General features: G+C 44.2%; 2 protein-coding genes across 7 annotated transcripts in view; one reads left to right on the forward strand and one right to left on the reverse strand.

Moving 5' to 3' along the window:
- The window catches only part of tp73 (tumor protein p73), a 42007-nt gene extending 37459 nt beyond the window's left edge, over positions 1–4548 (reverse strand). Inside the window, exon 1 of one of the 2 annotated variants that reach the window (XM_023841556.2) lies at positions 4418–4548. In XM_023841556.2, coding sequence (XP_023697324.1) covers positions 4418–4449 — 32 coding nt within the window. In that variant the 5' untranslated portion in view covers positions 4450–4548. Of the gene's footprint in view, positions 1–2046; positions 2097–4417 lie in introns of those variants that run through there. The other variant, XM_023841557.2, reaches the window with a different exon arrangement.
- On the forward strand, positions 2927–18589 carry wrap73 (WD repeat containing, antisense to TP73). 5 transcript variants are annotated; one of them, XM_072713507.1, is made up of 14 exons: positions 2927–3038; positions 3491–3580; positions 3825–3977; positions 4542–4712; positions 12039–12111; positions 13362–13465; positions 14482–14568; positions 14850–14984; positions 15251–15328; positions 15448–15553; positions 16066–16191; positions 16737–16928; positions 17459–17498; positions 18145–18274. In XM_072713507.1, the coding sequence occupies exons 2-13, from the start codon at positions 3512–3514 to the stop codon at positions 17461–17463; spliced, it is 1299 nt and encodes a 432-aa protein (XP_072569608.1). In that variant the 5' UTR covers positions 2927–3038; positions 3491–3511; the 3' UTR covers positions 17464–17498; positions 18145–18274. The 5 variants fall into 5 exon arrangements, with proteins under 5 accessions (XP_072569608.1, XP_072569605.1, XP_023697332.2 ...); XM_072713506.1 differs by lacking the exon at positions 17459–17498 and adding an exon at positions 3334–3402 and having other exon boundaries at positions 2936–3038; positions 18145–18589; XM_072713504.1 differs by lacking the exon at positions 17459–17498 and having other exon boundaries at positions 18145–18589.
- Positions 18590–19836: the final 1247 nt, after the last annotated feature.

The following is a 19836-nucleotide window of genomic DNA, read 5'->3' on the forward strand; positions in this document are numbered from 1 at the left end:
TCAGGACTTGACAAGGCAATACGTATGTCGGGGTACGCCTGAATCAGTGATCGCATTTTGAGGCAGTCGTACACCTGTTAAATTAGGCTTCTTCTATTCCCCTGGTAGCTACCCCTCCAAGAGAACAGGAGATGCGCATCTCCAGCAATTAAAAGATGCCAATAAGCGGAGGTCGAATGGAGAATTTAATTCCCGCCGATGGGAGCCGCAGCTTGTCACTTATGCCACTGCTCAACAGGGAATGACTGCTTGCAGTGTAACATTTCCAATTTCAACTACGTTCACCACTCTAATAAATATTTTTTAAATATAAGAAGAAAATTATACGTAGCCTATAATAAGCTTCTAATGAAGTAGTTCTTTTTTTTAATTAAAATAATTCAACTGAACATACTTATTTCTGGTGTTATAAAAAGCATAACGGAAGAGTGTAATATTTACCATAAACGACCCATTCTTCAGTGTAGAATAATTTGGATTCGCCAGTTCCATACCCAAGTTAGTTATATCAGTACCCAAGACAACTACTAGCCTATAGTTACAGCACACAAATCGTTCGTCCCAAGGGTCATTAACTTCACCTGGAGCTGTCACCTTGGAACCACGTCGCAGATTGTAACTCTCGGTGTTAACCCGCACGGTGTATTGATGTTCATTTGGGAAACCATTTCCTTAGCGATTCCGCAAAACACAATTAAATTATATTTGGGTATATAATGATATAAAATCTATATTTTAGAAAGGGATAATCTTCGTTCGGGATATCTTGCATTATTTGCGTGCTACTGCTTCTTGCTGTGAAATTCAACAAAGGTGTATCCTCATTCAATGACAGATAAACGTGCCTTCTAAAAAAAATCAATTAACATTCATAATAGAATGCATCAGTTTATACATTAAATAAAATATATAGACAGTCAATTATTATTATTATTATTATTATTATTATTATTAGTGTTGTTGTTAACACAATTTGGAATCATTTATTGGTTTTCTTGCAATTTTACTTTGTATTTTACTGAAGACACAAAAGAGTGAGGTAGATTTTATTCATTTGCTTTTGCTAATTCTATCTTGTGCCTTATTTTCAAACATTCTACCCATCTTGCAAATAATAATAATAATAATAATAATAATAATAATAAAAACCGTTATTTTCTATAAAATCTGAATGTTATACAACTGGGCGCAGCTGCTCTTACTTAACAGCTATCCGAAGCAGCGCTTGCAGGATATTTCTTGAAAGGAAATTATTATTGTGTACTCTGACCAGAAAAAACCCAATATTTGAAACACAAATATTGATTTAACTATTGACCGCGTCTGGGTGGATTTAAAGAGAACAAATATCTAAAAAAGAACTAATATACAGTGTTTTTACTTAAAAATATGGTGATTCATTAGCACGTTCATGTCCAAACAAATCTATTTCAGATAATGACGGTCAGAATAGAGATAATTCATAGGCAGGCGTTAAAATAAAAACTTAAATGTTTAAGTCTGAAGAGGGATTAATCGAATAATGGAGAGCCGTCTTTTATACAAATGTCAATGTATTAATGTGATATATATATTTACACACACACACATACATACATACACACATATATAAAATACATTCACAATATATATAAAACTATAGATATGGTTGTCACTGTAATAAACTAATGACAAATGTTTAATATCACACACAAGCATTGCATGCCATTCTGCTTATCGACTTATGTTTATAAGCTTAATACATAAAATACGTCTGAGACATAACTTACGTTAACTTAAATGGCAATAATTCACGTAGGTTTCCGCATGTCAGTTGTTGCTACATTTCATAAGGGAATGATACAATAATATATTTGAACTGACTACAGAGCCGACAAAATCATATACTCGATATATAACAAGACAAGGCACTGAAAATAAATAAATGTATAATAATACATCTATATAAAACTTGCACATTCAAACAAAAATGAAACCGAAATAATGCTTGCTTTGCAGAATTAAAGAAGCTATCATTGTATAACAGCTAATAATAACGTGACTTACCCAATAATCTGAAGAGATATTCCAGTTTCAATATATCCTTAAAGCAGGTTCTTTTGAAGAGATGAAGATTATATTATTACTATTTTACGGGACCCCCGAAAACTAAAAGAAAATCTTAGCTGTCATGCCATTAGGACCGACTGTTCCACGGATTCGTTATAAAAATCAACAGTCATTGTATATACTAAGTAGTAATCAGAAAGCAAACTGAAAGGAAATACGATTTCAGAAATATGCCGAAATGGCTGATTAGCCAGGTACCTCTTTGCCCACAAGACTTTCTTTCTTAGTTGAGTATGAGGGTTGGGTTGTGGGAATTAGGGGTAACTACAGGAGGCGTTAGCCGCCGTTAGAGCACACAGGAGCGGGAAGCATTTTGTCCTCTCGCTGGGGGGTCTTGAAGAGGTTGAGAAACGCTTCCTTTAGTTGAAGTGGCTGCTAACTGCAAATAATAAACACCCAGTACGTTTGTTTGTTTGTTTTATGTGCCGATAAAGTTAATAATACACTTGTTTTGAAATGCATATAATAACAAAACAGCATAAGTAAATTAAAATGTTAATAATATTCACTTTTAAATGTAAATTTAATTGAATGCATTTCAATTTATATATAGTTGCTCAAATCGCAAAGTGGTTGTGTGCGCGCGCCTGACTGAGTTTTGAATGACAGCAAATCGCAAATAGTTGCGAATGATGGGGGGTTTGCAACAGTAAAATAAAAACGAGTTTAATTGGTCAGTAAGAAAGTACTCTAGGTCTATAAAAAAATCCTAATTGCAATAAATTTGACCATCCTATATTTGAGGGAAAAACTCACATTCCCATAATGCTTTCAGCCCGCCCCACAGCCGTTGCTGATTTGTCGCTTAGCCTGTCAATCAGAATAAACATGCGCCGCACTTCCTAAACAGCGTTACTCGCCGTTGTTAAGAAGGACGGGGGTTAGGCAAGCTGAATGTAACCTGGGACCAGTTGAGATCGTAATTGTAGGTAATAATATTTTTAAAATCTGATAAATTATTAGCATTATATAGCAGTGCGTGTAACAATAACCTGGCTCTGACTAGCTTGCTAATATGTTATTTGCAAGTATTTCGGGCGTGAATCTGGGTAGCTCTCGTCGCTTGCCGGCTGTAATAAACTATGCCAGTTTGACTATGCTTTTATTTTAGTTGTTTGTTATTCAGCCTTCGCTTAAAAGTCGCTCAAGAAGTTTTGTTATCGATTCGTATTGCGGCGTCCGAAGTCAAACAGATTTGCATCTTGACACCGCTACCTCTTGTAGTTGGAAAGTGCGCGGCATGCAGTATTAATAAGGCCCTACCCATGTCAGGGATTACCAGCAGATTATTAGGTACATTTGGTTTAACTCCTCTCTTTAGTCTATGCTCGTCGGTACCGCCAGCGGCCCTTGGACTGCCCAATTTTCTTCATTGCAACAGGTGGATGAGCTGCAGAAGAAGATGAACTTCTCGGAGGTCTTCAAGCACACCAACCAACTGTGTAGAGTCTCACCAGATGGGAAATATCTGGTAAGATACTTGCACACCCTTCTGTGCAAGAGTTTATCCAGAATATTAAGGCATTAATCAATTTATCTTTACCATCAAGCTCTTGTACTTCAAGCTGAATTTTTGTTATTTTGACACTTTAACAGGTATGAGGTGCCCACCGGCTGTAAATTAAAATTTAAATATTAATTTCCCTCTCATGGAGCACTGTGCTTCAGGCAGATGAAAAGCCACCTCTCTGACTGGGTCCTTCTTGTGCTTGCAGGCCACCTGTGTCCAGTACAGGCTGGTGGTGCGAGACGTGAGCAGCCTGCAGATCCTACACCTGTACACCTGCCTGGATCAGGTCACCTGCATGGAGTGGTCGTCTGACTCCCAGTTTATCCTGTGCGCCATGTACAAGCGAGCTCTGGTGCAGGTATAAAGCTGCTGCCCCCGCATCCACTTTATCAGAAGTTTGCTTTGATGTTTAAGGATCAAGTATTTAAGATTAAAATTAGTCAGAAAACCTAATACCCAGACCAAATAAACTAGAGGAGAACAGGAATTAAGTGATAAATTATTGTCCTTGGAATATTTAAAAATGCTACTTTTTTTTTGGTCACTTAAATGCCCTAAAAGTTACCGTTACAGCAATTACACAGGGGGCCAAAACACGACACCTCACCTCCCCTATCTCTCAGGCTGCATTCTGATTGTGAAACAGACCCTTGAAAACCTCAGGGAACAGTATTATTGGCCAAACTCTGATATGCTTGTGGGCTTAAGATCTAATAGTGGTTCTAGTACTCGGGACCCACAGTAAAGTAGATGAAAACGACTTCTAACAGTACTTGTGAAGATCTGGAAGCACCTTACCTTTGCAGAGGTAGCCAGCGACAGTCTTTCATTCTGTCAGAGACGGGTGGGGGTGGATAGGGATGGCGGGGTTTCGGCCGGGTCTCTCCTCACTCTTTGCAGCAGACTCCCTCCCCTCCTTCAGGTGTGGTCGCTGGAGCAGCCCGACTGGCACTGTAAGATCGACGAGGGCTCGGCGGGGCTGGTCTCCTCGCGCTGGAGCCCCGACGGGCGTCACATTCTCAACACCACCGAGTTCCACGTAAGTGCCGAGTCAGGAGGAGTTGCCCCCGCCGCACGTCAACTGTCGCTGCCTGTAAGTTAAGGACCTGAAAATAGTCGAAGGGCTGCTGTTTGAGGACAGCTTCCTTTAACCCCTCGGCTGCCAGGCCCGGCCAGGGCAGCATCCTCCAGGCTCCAGCGCATGACAGCTGGTATGTTATGAGGCTCCTTGCTAACAAGAAGCCCTGTTCAGTTTAACGATCAAGGTTTTTCTGCTGGTTAACAGTGGAAATGGCACTTGACTGGGTAGGTGTCAGGAAGATAGCTGGATGACTTGCAGTTTGGCATTTCTGTCTTATTGTTGCATTTGACTGTCTTAAAGACAAAAGGTAACATGTCCAGTCAGTTTTATTTAACATTTAAGCAGGTTTGTCTGGAGGGCAAAAGTAAATTTAGATTATATGACTTCTGAGGTACTTTTTTGGAGATTTTTATTTTTTTCTTAATGAATTTTTATTTATGTGACAAAAAAGTATAATCTAATATTGCAGTTGGAAAAAAATAATGCAATACAATGCTGTGAGAAAGTGAGCTGAAGGTTTAATACCACTTCCTACGATCTTACGATCTGACCAGTCAGCCTAAGCTAAATGGTGTAGTATGGTGGGAAGGTGCTTTGCTGGTGCGTTTTACTGGGAAGGTGTTCGATGCCTTTGTACAGCACCAAGAATTCATGGGAGAATGGAAGATGGCCGCTGATTTAATGTAAACATAATATTGGTTTGTTTCTTTTAAATGTTCTGTAGCTTTCCTCGTATGGTTTTACCCATCATTTAATTGGTGTTGCTGTTTTGTTTGGAAAATTCACCCCGACTAATTCCATGGCTCAGTACACATTTCAGAAAACAAGCGAGTGTTTGTTGTTTTTACTGCGAATGGTTAGACCAGTTACTCAAACTTTGTCTATAAAGGTTTCCACCAATAAATAGTATTGTGTTGAGAGAAATGTAAAGGTCCATAAATCTTTTTACTTTACCGTTTATCCACTTGTAGTGTAGTTTAGCTCCAAAATGCTGTAATGAGTAACTTATTTTTTTTTTTAAATAATTCCTAGTCGACCCTTTAATCATGGTGTTTCACTGTAAACCAAATTTTACGTTACCCTCTAGAACATATTTTCAGAGCTTATCACAGTAACATGCAGTAGGTGAAACTTTTAGCTTTTTCTGTCTGGTGCTGTGTGTTTATTTATGTTATGCCATCGGGATTGTGGGGGGGGCACCCCCCCCCCCCCAGTCTGGGGTACATCTGGGCACTGTGCCATGACAGGAGCCGCCCGCCGGCCGAAATTGACTCCAAGAATCGTCGACAGGTGCTGAGGCCAAGCCCAACTGTGTCTGGGTATGGCGGGGTGGGATGGGGGGGGCAGGGTGGCATTCTTCTTTGTGTCTGCATTTCTCAGAAAATTGAAATAGTCTGCTCACTATTTCTCCCTGTCAGTGGCAGTGTATATTTAGCTTTGTTTATTAAGCATAAAATAATAATAATGCTGTTGGGCGAATTGCCCGTACTGGGCCTGTCAAAAACAAGTGTAGATTTAAGGTTTAAAGTTTTATGGCTGTGTTTTTCGTGTGGTGGTAGATGCTTCTGATCGTCGCTCGTTTTTCCAGCAGCTGGGAAAAGGTTTATCTGGTTTCCAGACCTCTGGCTGCCCTACCAGAGGGGGCGCAAGTGCCACTGGAGGTGTGTGGGTGGCAGGGTTCTGACCTCACCTTGACCCCCCCCAGGGTTCATTAAGGCCCTGCCAGGCCGGTGTCCGTGTCGCATTTCACTTTTCCCGCCAGCTGTAGACGGAATGCTGAAGCTAAATTCTCTTGTTTCGGGACAGCTGGCCTGTTGCATCACCTCTGTTTTCCTTCCTTCCTCCTCCTGAGCACAGCGCACCAAGAATGTTTTTGTTTGTTTGCTACACTCATGCTTTTTTTTTCCCGAAACTTACCGTTCGTAAATATGAATTTACTACATGGCTGAAAGCTGTTTCCGATGTGGTTCTCACTGGCCATATAAGCATGAATACACATGTACTGGTGTTTTTTTTGTGTGTGCGTTTATTTTATTTTATTTTATTTTATATTAGTCAAACTTAGTTATGGAAATAAAATTGATATTTTAGAATAATTTGCATAATGAATGAATGGCAAAAATCTATATTTGGATTTTTGAAAATTTTTGTAGGCTAATATTAAGACCTCTAACATGCGTTTGCTCTTTTTTGTTCTTTTTTAGCGCTCGTCTTTTAACGTAAAATAAGGGACCTGCCACTAGGGGCAAACTAATTTGTCTTTATCCAGCTAGCTAATATGGCTGAAACTAGGGGAAAAAAGTGCCGTCTGGAAACTTTGGATTTAGCCAGATTTACAGCTTTTATCTTCCCCCTGCATGTGCATGCTCAGTGAATTTCAAAACAATGACAATGGCGCTTGCCTTTGGAAATACTGTCAAAGAACAGTGTTGTGTGGCATTACTTCTAGATGGTATGATGATTGATGTTTTTCACGCTAGCGTTTCTGACCAGTGTGTAGCTATGTTATCGTCTACTCATCACTTTCCTCACTTAGGCTACTGCGTGATGACAAGCTGGGCCTGCAGTATGATTATTATTATTATTATTATTATTATTATTATTAATAATTAGTATTCCGATTTCTTCAAATGATAAATGTTCTTTTATACAACTTCAAATACCTTATTCAAATGCCACAGAGGGTCAGTCCTACCCTCTGTGTCTTAATTAACTGTTGGTGTCCTTCAGATCTCTTCCTAACCTGGGAGAGTGTAAAACAGGGTAGCGTAAATCGCTGAGAGGCATTAGCAACCGTGGATTTCTTTTGTAATGGTTTTCCGTCAGTGGGCGCCATTTGAGCCCCGGCTGGAAGCTCTGGACTTCCGCTAACGTGCGGCAGCTGGAGCGCGGGCTCCGCCAAACCCGCCGACGCGGGCAGCTCCGTCGGCCTGACGGTGTCACGGCCGATCCATCACCCTGTCCCCACACCCTAGATGCGAAGAGAATTAGGGCTATATTGGTTTTAAAATGTTTTGTGATGTGGAATGCGCACGAGCTAATCCGTCCATGACAGATGAGTCTGTCTAAAGATCCCACCTCCGTGTCTGTCTCTCTGGGGCGCCACGCGATAGGACACTTTATTTAATTACATTTTTTTATTTGTAGCTTTGGTCGATGTCGTTTTGAAAACTGCCAGTTTTATCTCCTGGTACTTCTCCGGTTTCCATAAGCGATTAAATACCTATTAACGATGGATCTGCTCACTGAGGAATTTGAATGACGGCCACAATGCTTATACGTCAAAGGGATCTTCTTCCGTTAAAACTCACATTAACTTTTAATGACTGTGACTGCAGCTCTCATCTGCCCCCAAAGATAAGGGTAAATTGATGAGGAAAGCTTATATAGTGGTTAATTATGCTGCCTTGATATTTCTTTAGAATTCTGCTAGAAATAACAATTATAACGTTAATCTATGGAAATGATAGCACTGTCTACAGCCGTATCTCAACCTGTGGTTGAGTTTGACATTGACATTGAGGTTGTGTTCATCATTCATCATTCGCAGGGAAACCAGGTAACAGTGAGGGTTCTTGTTTCTTGGATTGATACTTTGCAGCTGCGGTGTCCCCTGTGCCTCTCTTCCAGCTCCTGTCCCATCAATGTCCGCACTCTGCCCCCCTCCCTCACCCCCAGCCCGACGGGGCGCCAGGGCGCATGTACCGAAAGGCATTTCTCACCCCTCTTCCTCTGCCTCGGCCCCCTCGCAGCTTTGGGTTACATGAATTCTGGGTCTGTTGGCCCGCCTGGTCCCGCGATAGCATCACGGCGGGGGAGGACCGGCCCGCTGTTTGAGCTCTATTGACTTGGTTTCCATAGAGCCTCGCTCGGCCCAGCGGTGACAGGAATGGTACGTGACATACAGGGCAGAGCTGGATAGCCCTGGGCAAATCCCACATGGGTGCGGCCGCATAGAACGGGGACCTGAGCGACATCAGATACGTCAGGACATCTGCGAGGTAGAGGGTGGGATCCTCTCCGCAGGGCAGCAGTGGGGGAAAATGAAATGGCTGTCGGCTGGGTTTTAATTCTTCACCCATTCTAAGGGACGTTTCTAGTAATGGGAAATGGAGGCTCTACAGCTGAAATCTCAGAAGTGTAGTTTGTTTGCATTTCTGTTATTTTGGGCGGGTTGCATAGCAGTTAAGGGTTCGTAATTGATCATAACCAGAATGCTGTTGGTTTGAGATCCAGGAGGGGCCCTCCTGCAGCTCTGTAAGCTTTTTAGATCTTAAGTAGAGATGTTCTTGTAATACAAGTGGGGTACTGCGACATTACATTGATTCATTTAGCAATAATTTAACGGCTAATAATCTAATGACTGCCAATAAGTAACAACTTTCCATTCTAAATCTAAGTTGATGATGTAATAACTTACCAATAATGTAATAATTTCTGAATCAGAAACGTAATAACGGTGCATAATGTAAAAAGTTATTACATTATTGGCTGATACAGCAGACATTTTTGTCCAAAGAGATTTGACAACTTGACAGCCATGGGATTTGAACCCATCGTGGGATTTGAACCCATCGTGGGATTTGAACCCATCGTGGGATTTGAACCCATCGTGGGATTTGACCCTGTGACTTTATGATCCTAACCTGGAGAACCACACACCTTCCTGCTGTGTAAATAGGGCTGCCACTTTGGAACCACCGACTGAATATCCTTAACCAGCTAAACGTTAATGTTTTTACTCCGAGAGCAGATAGGTGGCCCTGGTGTGCCACGCGCCCTGGTGTGCCACGCGCCCTGGTGTGCCACGCGCCCTGGTGTGCCACGCGCCCTGGTGTGCCTGCTGGCAGCTCTATCTGGGCTCGCACATTTGCCATCCCCATACCCAGACGCCGTCGTGTGGAGTTACTAGGCCGTGGAGGGCTTTTTATGGCCGGGCATTTTGCTGCCGTTCACGACCCAATAAGACAGGGTGTGGGCTGCATGTAGAATGGCATTCAGCTCCCCTGCATGTCTGAGGTGTTAAGAGCACAGTGTAATCACTCATAAATAAAAATATAATATGGCATTTTAAAAAAATGGCTTTGTTAGTGCAGTAATAGTACCCTGTCCCCCGTGGCAGCCCCCCAGCTGAGTTTGTTACACATGCTACATATCTTTGCCACAGGGACGTCGCTCGTATCCCTGCTTTCAGCGAGCTCGTCGTATCTGCACTTTCTGAAGCGGGGCTGTTTTCTTCCCTGCCATCCTGTGTGTTTTGCTGGCTAGATTTTGCTTGACCCCCCTCCCCAAGGAACCCAAGCTTATTTAGGTGCTGGGGACAGGGTGTGTGCTGGGGAGGATGGCAGTAATGTACACCCTGGCCCTTCAGATATGCCTGCCTTTTAATAAGCATGTCGGGTGTAAACAGGTAAACTGATCGCATTTTACAATGCGCACCAAAATGCGAGCCATGCGCCGTCTTGGCAGGCCCTTCTGAGGCGTCCGAAACCCGAGCCGCATAGTTCTGTCCATCTTCTGCCTCCCCCCCCTTTGCTTCCTCATGCGTCCCACACATCACACGCCGTTTACCAAACGAGACGCGGCTTGCTATTCGGCGCGTCCTCCTGCCAGGAGCCCCACCTCTCGCCCGGTGCTCCCAAATTTCTGATTTACTGCGGCGTAAATCTGGGCCTGTTAGGTGTAACATGACCTATCTGCTGGACCCTGCCCGCAGACCTCTGGGCACCCTGGGCAGCTGTAGGTGTTGCTGTAAGGTGATGAAAAGTTGGCATGGTGGAACAGTGGGTATTGGGTCTTGATGTCTGTTGTAGGATGGGCCTCCATTTGACATGCTTCTGATAAACTGCATTGACCTGATATGATGCTACAGAGCGTGTTTCGACCTGACTGTCCTTTCAGAGAGTGGTTAGTCCTTGAAGGGAGCCAGTGATGTTGCCATTCTCTTATTGGCACCCAAGCAGTTTTCTTAACCTCGCATGGCATTTTGAATTTATTTTATTTTTTTTTACCCATCATGCCCTGCTTGGCTCTTGCGTCAGCCCCCGAGGGTGACTCTCCGACTGACTTTGTGGGGACTTGGGTGTCAGTCCACAGGTAGCTACTCGGCTCCCTCATTGGTAGACCGTTCCTTGTGAGCTCCTTAAAGTGCTGTTCAATGTCATCTCTGCTCCTGCCCCCTGCCCTAGTACCTCTGGCTTCCCCCAGAGACAATATGACCGTCTTCTGCTCTGGACTGCATATGTAGGCCACAGGATTAAAAATCTTGAATAAATTTCCAAAATCCAGCAGAACTGCCGCGGAGCAGTTCTGGGCCGCAGCCCTTGTGCATGTGATTAATTGCTGTTACCGCTGCTCCATTTGTGTGTAATCTGTGACTGGGATTATTTTGGGAGTCACTGACAAGCCCTCATTTCACCCTTAACCTAATTTATTTCTGAAATCCCAGACTGCTGCTAAATTGGCTGAATTCACCAATAGCTCACTTTGGAGAACATCGGTCATCGACAAAGTACTGAACTTTAAAAAAAAAAAAAAAAAAAAATAGTAATAAAACTAATAATAAAAAAATATGATGTAGTAGTCACTTCTGGTTATTCCAAGCACAATTTTAAGGGGTTAAGGTGAATCTCAATACCAAGAATGCAAAGACTGTACTTGTGGTCTTGGCAAGACCGGTCTTGCTAACTTGTCTTCCAAGAACGAACTTGGGATGCAATGAATCATGGGATTGGTCTTGTGCGGTGAGGATGCAACCGATGTATCCTGGATATTTGGGGCGAGGCAAGACCAACATCTGGGAATTTTTACTATCCTCTGTACTCATGTTCTTAGTATTGAAACTGTACTTCGGCAATGGAAGAGGATGTCAAATGGGTACACGAGTAGAGTCAAGTATGCATATTGAGATTCACCCAAGGTTCTAAATGAAAGTCATGAGTGTTCCATCAGGTTGCTCCTTAAACTGATGAAATGAAAAGTCAAAATACAAACCGGGAATCTGACACGTTAAACCTGAAACGCTTATTTCCATCCCTCCTGTTTGGTGATTTCCAGATGCATCTGTTCTCACTATAAGCCCTGGATGGCCTGTAAGGGTCGCTGTGCCAAGCAGTGGGCGTGGAACCCCCCCCCCCATCACCCCCCCTTATGGTTTGAATAGGATAATTGTCATGGCCGTTGGTTTACAGTAGGTAGTCCATGCAGAATTAAGCTCTCCTGTCATCAGTATACAAGCATGGAGGCCTTGGGGCGTTAAGCTGTAGGCTTCCACACAGCAGCCATACTATCGCCCACAGAGGGGATGATTGTGTTCCTGTATCTTCTCTCCCCCAACAGCTGCGGGTCACTGTCTGGTCCTTGTGCTCCAAGTCTGTGTCGTATATCAAGTACCCAAAGGCATGTCAGAAGGGTAAGTATGTGTATATGTGTGTATGTGTTTAACTGTCATATGGGGACTATTTCTTACATCTTGTTTATAGCAAGACCGAAACCGCTAGAAGAAACAGGCTTTCTGAGTGTGTGGCAGGCAGCAGTGGCTGAAGTGTCCAGCTTTTCACTGGTATGCTGCATGCTGACCTTTAACCTTTTGGCTTGGGACCACTCTGCCGGCAGGCATTTCTGTCTGTGTACAGCAAAGGCCTTTCTCAGTAAACGGCACATGCTAGTGATGCTGACCTGTCAGCGGCCGTGAGATAATGCTCTGCTCTGCACCGGTTCCCCAGGTTGGAAGCATTCGAAGCCCTTATTTATGGGGTCAGTTCTGTACGGTGCAGACATGGAGCATCACATGTTTTTGGTGATGGAAAAAGGATCATAGTCACGGCTTATGATCAGAAACAGAATCTAACATTATAAATAACTTTATCTGACGAGAAAACGACGAGACAGACTAATCCTCCCAGCTGCAGAGTTGCTGTCACCCCAAAAAAACTATAAAACTCTCAATGCAGTTATGTTTTTTGTGCTCAATGATTTAAGTATTTCTTTTGTTAGATTAATCATTTGAAATTAATAAATAAAATAAGTCTCACTTTAACAAATACCAAAAGACCTGATCACTTTAATCACTATTATGGTTGGGTATGGGTGGTCTTATCTCACAGACAAAATTGACGGGTAATGCTCTCTTTCTTTTTATACTGTATATGTCAGAGCTACGACACAAACGAAATGGCAAGCTGCTTCAGCCAAATACAGTGCAATTTTACAGTTAATTTCAAATAAAACTCAGCTTTTTTAGGTTTCGATTGGGTTGATTTGTGTAAAATATAAAATTACTTCATACAGTTTTTAAAAAGCAGAAATTTCAACAAACATGAAATCACCAATAGTCTGCGTCTATGGAACATTTTATGAAATGCATATCGTGTTTGAAAACTCTTCAGCTGTACGATTTCAGGACTGAGCAGCCACTCTATTAGGGACATTACGGCTTTTTGGTTGAGAGCGATCGGTTTTGGTGCTGTTAACACCAATGGCACATTAGCGCAAACAAAAGGGCTTCCTTGATTGGCGGATGTAGGAGTTTGAAATGTATTGGTGTGGGAAACGGCGGTTTTTATGTCGCCATCAGACTGGGGGTCACCCTGATACTGCAGAGGAAGCCGTGGTTGCGAGTGTTTGCATCTCCCGTGTGTCTGTTTTTATACACCCCTGCAGGCCTGGACTTCAGCAGAGACGGGCGGTACGTGGCACTGGCCGAGCGGCGGGACTGCAAGGACCACGTCAGCGTGTTCGTCTGCGACGACTGGCAGCTGCTGCGGGTGAGCGGGGGCACGGGGCAGTGGCGCGCGACAGGACGGGGGCGGTGGCACCGGCCAACAGCTGCCCCCCAAGCCCAGGCCGTGCTGCCTGGGGCAGCTCAACATGAAGCGGTCAGGAGTACGGCTGCAGGGCCGAGGGGGCGGTAACTGGAGTCCCTGTGGCAGTCGCCTGCAGACGTCTCGGGTGTCCGTGTGATTCGTTCAGGCCCCGGGTCTCGACGCCCGTGTGTCTGTTTGCATGCCTCTGTAACACCATCAACTGGCTCCACAGACCTCCATGACAGGGTCACTTTGGGACACTTTGATTGGCTCAGTAGAATCACATGGGCCAGTTTGCCGGATTGAGACCGTGTGACTCTGGCTGTGATCGAACGGCCGCCCATCAGGATGAATAAAGTATTACTCATAAATAATGTGTCTCATGTATAGCTCAGAGGGATAGAAATCTGTGCCCTTTTCCAGAATGTTTCTGGAATCCATATCCATCACGTCCACAATTGTATTCATATAGCTCTTCACTGTTGCTGTATTTTTCTAATCTGCACACTATTACCGCAAGGCTGTGTATTACCTTTTCGATGTGCACTCCTTGTTGCACTATTGTTTTATTGCACTGCTTTGTCACTGCTGTTGTGAACCTGTACTTATGAAGCATCAGGTGATCTGATTTGAAACCCTGCGGTCACCAGAGTAATTGTCACTGTCAGACCCTCGAGCGAGGCCCGTTGTCCCAGGAACCGACTAATCCTGCATCTGATCCTGTCTCGTATGTTGCTAAATAAGTAAATGTAAAAATCAATCATCTGTTTAGTGTCTGACATTTACAGTTTGATGTCACAATTGAATATGATCTAGTGGACTGGATAATGAAACTTGTGTAGGGACATTGCTAGTCCTTCCTGTGCCTGTAGCAGCCCTCGTCAAACTGTATCAAGTCACCTGACGATGGCTGTGCAGACTGCCGTCCCAGTGTAGGTGCGAAGCCATCTGATTACCCTGTGTTCTCTTCCCCGTAGCATTTTGAGACCGATACTCAGGACCTGGCTGGAGTCGAATGGTCGCCCAATGGTTGTGTGCTAGCTGTTTGGGATACTTGTCTGGAGGTGAGTAAGGTACCCCACATGAGACTGCCAGAATATTAGGAAAAGTCATTGTATGTAATGGGGAAAGAGACTCTTTGCTTCCAATAAATCAGTGTTTGTCAGCCTGGTCCTCGGGGAACCCCAGACGGTCCCTCCCAGCTCCCTAGCAAAAATCACCCCTGCGGACTAGGTTGGGAAACGCCGCAGTGAATGTTTAATGCTACTCTGTGCCCCCCTCTTTGATGTGGGGTCAGGTCAAGCCGTTGGTAAGTAATCTGTGCGTGTCCTCGTTTGTATTGCAGTACCGGGTGCTTCTGTATTCCCTGGACGGACGATTGCTGTCCACCTACAGTGCCTATGAATGGTGCCTGGGCATCAAGTCAATCGCCTGGAGCCCTAGTAGCCAGTTCCTTGCCATCGGTAGCTATGATGAAAAGGTGTGTCCTTGCCCTCCTTACCTGCTCACCCAGATTTCTAATTGTGATCAAGAGCCAAGGGGCACTGGCCCTACCTGAAAGCTGATTGGTCCCAAAGTGCCTCCTCCCCTGTCACTCACCGATTCAAATCATATCATTGGCTAATGATAAGGTTGACCCCTTTCTATGAATTATGGTCCCTCATGTGCCCCATGATCCTGGAAACACTCTCTGTGCCCCGTTATCTGCCTTTCAATAGGTGATCACTATCCTTGTTTCTTGAACAGGTCCGGATACTGAACCACATCACTTGGAAAAAACTCATTGAATTTGAGCATCCAGCTACCGTCAGTAATTCAAAAGCAGTAGGTTTCCATGCTTACAGTCAATGACTGTCGCTAACTTGTCATTTCTCTTGTTAATAATCGCCATCTCTGGACATCCTTATGTTTAGGAATAAAGTAATGCGTTTGTCCACTCTAAGGTTGTTTACAAGGAAATGGAAAGACGGCATGTGGGTGGCTGTGACGATCTCACCCTCCATCACCAGATTACCTTGGGGGGTTCCCTGTTCAACACTCAGAGCAAGTGTGAGTATTCATGCAGGTCAGGGCTGTTCAAATCACGGTCCTCGAGGTCCGAGCCCTGCTGGTTTTCCAGCCTTCCTTTACCTGTGAGCCAGGTGTGAAGCCTCTGACCAATCAGAATCAGTAATCATTAAACTAACTACCTGAAAACAAGGCCTGGATTTGGAATCGAGGGCCAGAATTGAAGATCCCTGATGCAGAGCCTGTCATATGCTGGCTCCTGTAACCAGAACATAACCGGCCCACATGCACAGAACCCACTGGGTGAAAAACCACCAGTGCACAGCTTAGGTCAGATGAAAAGAATCCCCTTTAAAAAAAAAAAAAAAAAATCTAGTTTTTCCTTAAGATTGGTTTGTACAAATATATTAACATGTTATAATTAAAAATGTACTTTTGTTTCTGTATCCTCAAAACTACCATTACAGGTTTTCCAAAGACGGTGGTGGTGAACTTGCGCTTTGCCTGAAAATCTCCTACCTAGTGAAACAAACTCTGCATCTTTTCCATTACAGATGAGATCTGCCCGCTGCCAGTCCAGATTCCTGTCGTCAAGCCGGATCCTGATCGGGCGAATCCCAAAGTAGGGATTTCCTCCATGGCTTTCAGTGTCGACAGCCGCTACCTTGCGACCAAGAACGGTATGTTTCCTTTTAGTTCTTAATTCTTGATGGATGTTGGGAATTTCGTGTCTAAGTACCTACCTCAGGGATGCGGGACATACAGGAGTGAGAAGCTCAGCCCTGCTAGACAGCTTTGCTGATCCCTGATGTGTTTCTACCCCACGTTTGTACCTAGGGCCATACAAGCACATGGTTGTCCCCTGAAAAATTCTACCGAATGCCAGTGATGGCCAAATGAATCTTCATGAACCATTTGCTGTATTTTATGACTCCACTAGATGGTGCTCTCTGTTCAAACACATGCCCCAACGCAGACCAAGTGCCATCTAGTGGGCTCAAAAAAAATACAGCAAATTATTCATGAAGCTTCATTTGGCCATCAGTACCCAGTGTCCCCCCGCCCTCCTTGCGAAACCAAAGCTATTATCCAAGCTCATGACTCATGGGTGCCCCTTTGTCTGGACCCCTTAAAGTCTTGTGGGTCACTGTCTGTACTAGGCACTGTGTGGATGGGAACTGGTGGTCTGTGTTTATTTCCCCATTCCGTCCTCCCCTTCATGCAGACAACATGCCCTCCTGCGTGTGGGTGTGGGACATCCAAAGGCTGCGTCTGCTGGCCGTCTTGGAGCAGACGGCACCAGTGCGCTGCTTCCAGTGGGACCCGCGACGTCCCCGCCTGGCCCTGTGCACTGGCAGCTCCAAGCTCTACATATGGTCGCCGGCTGGCTGCATCTCGGTGCCGGTGCCTGTCGAAGGTGAGGGCAGTGTGGGCGTCTTCCCGATCTGTCACCAGCAGGAAGTGTGCACACCCACTGTTTTAGTGCCATTGTGGGCACTTTGCACGACATTACTTGCATAGCTATCAAGCTCACACGGTATCTGAAGCTTCCACGTTCATTGTAGCTGTTTAGCTTCAGTATATTGCTCAGAAGTACAATAACAGGATGCGCTAATGGTGCTTTTCCACTGGCATACAGGAACCGAGCAGTGCCTGAGCCGTATCGCGAAGAGAGACTAGTTACAGTGCGATTGCTGCTCACTTTGGTTTTCCACTGCATGAGGGTCTGCTTGCTAAAGGCCGGGATTGGTTATACGTCACTAAGAGACGCTTATTTACTGTTCAGACGGTGTCCATCATGATTTACTGTGTGCTGATTTCCATTAGCATGTCTCTGAGAATTGCAGCATTATGTTAGCCTCAAACGCTAGCAGAATTTGTAATCGCTTGCGTGAACTTGCATTAGGTGCAAAGTTTACAGTACTCCTTGGGAACTCTGCTTTACAGAGTAAGAAGCTGCAGTTTGGATGTGTTCTGCTGTGCACAGGTAGGGGGCAGTGTGTTACGGGCCCACGCTCATAGCTGATTCTTAACGGCAACTCATACTTGCTCTATAGCACTATTATTCAAGTCACGGTCCTCGAGGTCCATGCACTGCTGGTTTTCCAGCCTTCCTTTACCTGTCAGTCAGGTGTGAAGCCTCTGACCAATCAGAATCAGTAATTATTAAACTAACTACCTGGGAGAACTGAAAACAAGGCCTGGATTTCGAATCGAGGTCCAGAATTGAAGAACCCTGCTCTATAGTATGCGAAAAATGACCCACAATGCCCTGCAAATTGAAGTGTACTGAGGATGTACCAATACCATGTGCATCATAGCAGTTAGGTGACGACTGTAGTCAGCTGTTCACTTGTGCAACATGATGGTACAATGGGACAATTTTGTGTATTTCTGTTAAAAGATTTTAGAAATGAACACTTGGTACCAGCAAAAGCTGACATTTCGTTGCTCAGGATAGCATTACCGAGCAACTTGGTTTGTCGTGTCCTAAACTATCATCTTGTTTCACTAATTCTCTGTATAGGGAACTTCATAGACCTTCCTAAATATGGAATATTGGGCAAGTAAACAAGTGAAGCCTTTTCAGTACATTGCTTGTTGATACGTCTCCGTCCCTCTCTGTCTGCCAGGTAGCTTCCCGGTTCAGTCTCTGAGCTGGCACAGCAGTGGCCAAGCCCTTATCCTGCTGAGCAAAGAGCACCTGTGTCTGTGTTACCTGGAGACGGAGGCCGAGCGAGGCGACGTAGCCTCCAGCTAGCGCTCGGCACAGTGAGAGCCGTCCGGGCCCCCGCCGGGCCCCCAGCACGCCTCTGCTCACACACACTGTGCTCTACCTGCGGGGGGCGCAGGTTTACATTTCAACGGCACAGGTGGCCAAGACACCTTTTGATACCCTCACATTTCTTCAACCTGGAGGACTTTTATACCATTTTATAGAAGAAATTAAAGTAATTTATTCCATGTGGTATGAATCGCTGTACATATTTTTAGGTAAGTGGAAATGGCTTGACTTTGCATATCTAAAAAAAACATTTTGTAGGCCCATATTTTTCAATAAACTTTGGTATGACTGTAGTAGGTTTACTGTTGTTGGTCAACTCAGTCATATCAGACTGGAAACTTAACAGAAATGAAGTACAAACTATATTTAACATCAACACGGCCGAGTAACTGCTAGACTGCCGTAGTGAAAGTAAGATCTTGTTTCAATAAGCAGAAATTTTATGTTCCAGTTAAGTCTTATTACATCTTTCTGAAATAGACTTCTACCTGGGACACAGTGGAAGGTCAGCTGTTGGGCTGTGATGTGATGGGTCATTAATTTTGTTTGTGGGATTTTTGGGAAATTACAAACACGACCCCCTACTACAACCAGAATCTGCAGTTTGAGAGCCAGGCTATTGCACACAGGCTCATATTCATGGAATAGTTAAATTCCTGCTTCAGGGAAATGTTCAGCACCTTCCAAAGACAGTTGGTCTGTCTCCTCTAACTGCAGACCACAAGCGTTTCAAAGTGCCTAACAGATGCCGTGGTGCTGCTCTTATGCAGACTGCCAAATGAAAAGTTAGGCAAGAAACATTCCTATTGGACAGTCATAATTTCTAACTGAAGTTAACCCAGGTAACTGAGAAATCCTGCTTTGTAGAACACCCCTTAGGACAGATCAGAGGAACAAACCAGATTAACTTGTAACTGCATCACTCCACCTTGGGACAACGGATAGTAAACGAAAGTCTGGAGCTTATCCTGATAGCATACGACTCCCTGCGACGGGGTACCGCGGTCATGGAAAACCTGGAAAAGTTTCGGGATTCTTGGATAGAGAGGAAAAGTTTTGGAAACTAGCCTTGTTCATTTTTGTTTCCCGCTTCGTTCCACAACGCGCTAATGGAAATGAACGAGCGGAAGTCAAGTTAACTACCTTGGTAAACATCCGTTTCCAGCACTTTTAGCGCGCCGATTTCGCGTGTTTGAGATCGCTGCTTTTTTGCTAGCTATACCAGTTTTTGTTTTAATTTTTTGCACGTGTTTGAATTTTATTGATCAGTTTCCCGTTTTTGACTCCGTTTGCCTCTACCAATCATAAGGTATGTATAATTTTAATATTGGGATTCATTTTCTTAAGTGAACAATTGAACAAGTTTTACAAACTTGTGGGTTTTCGAAAATTTTCTTATGGTACTGAAAGTTATGTTAAGGTCATGGGAATTTATCCTGCCGGAATTGGGGGACCCCTGGCTTTTACCGTCCTCCGTACTGGAGTATCGATACTGGTCTTTGGCAATAGAAGATGATGTAAAACAGGTACGCGAGAACGC

This window comes from Paramormyrops kingsleyae, chromosome 6 (assembly GCF_048594095.1).
Source record: "Paramormyrops kingsleyae isolate MSU_618 chromosome 6, PKINGS_0.4, whole genome shotgun sequence".
In the NCBI taxonomy this organism is placed as follows: Eukaryota; Metazoa; Chordata; class Actinopteri; order Osteoglossiformes; family Mormyridae; genus Paramormyrops; species Paramormyrops kingsleyae.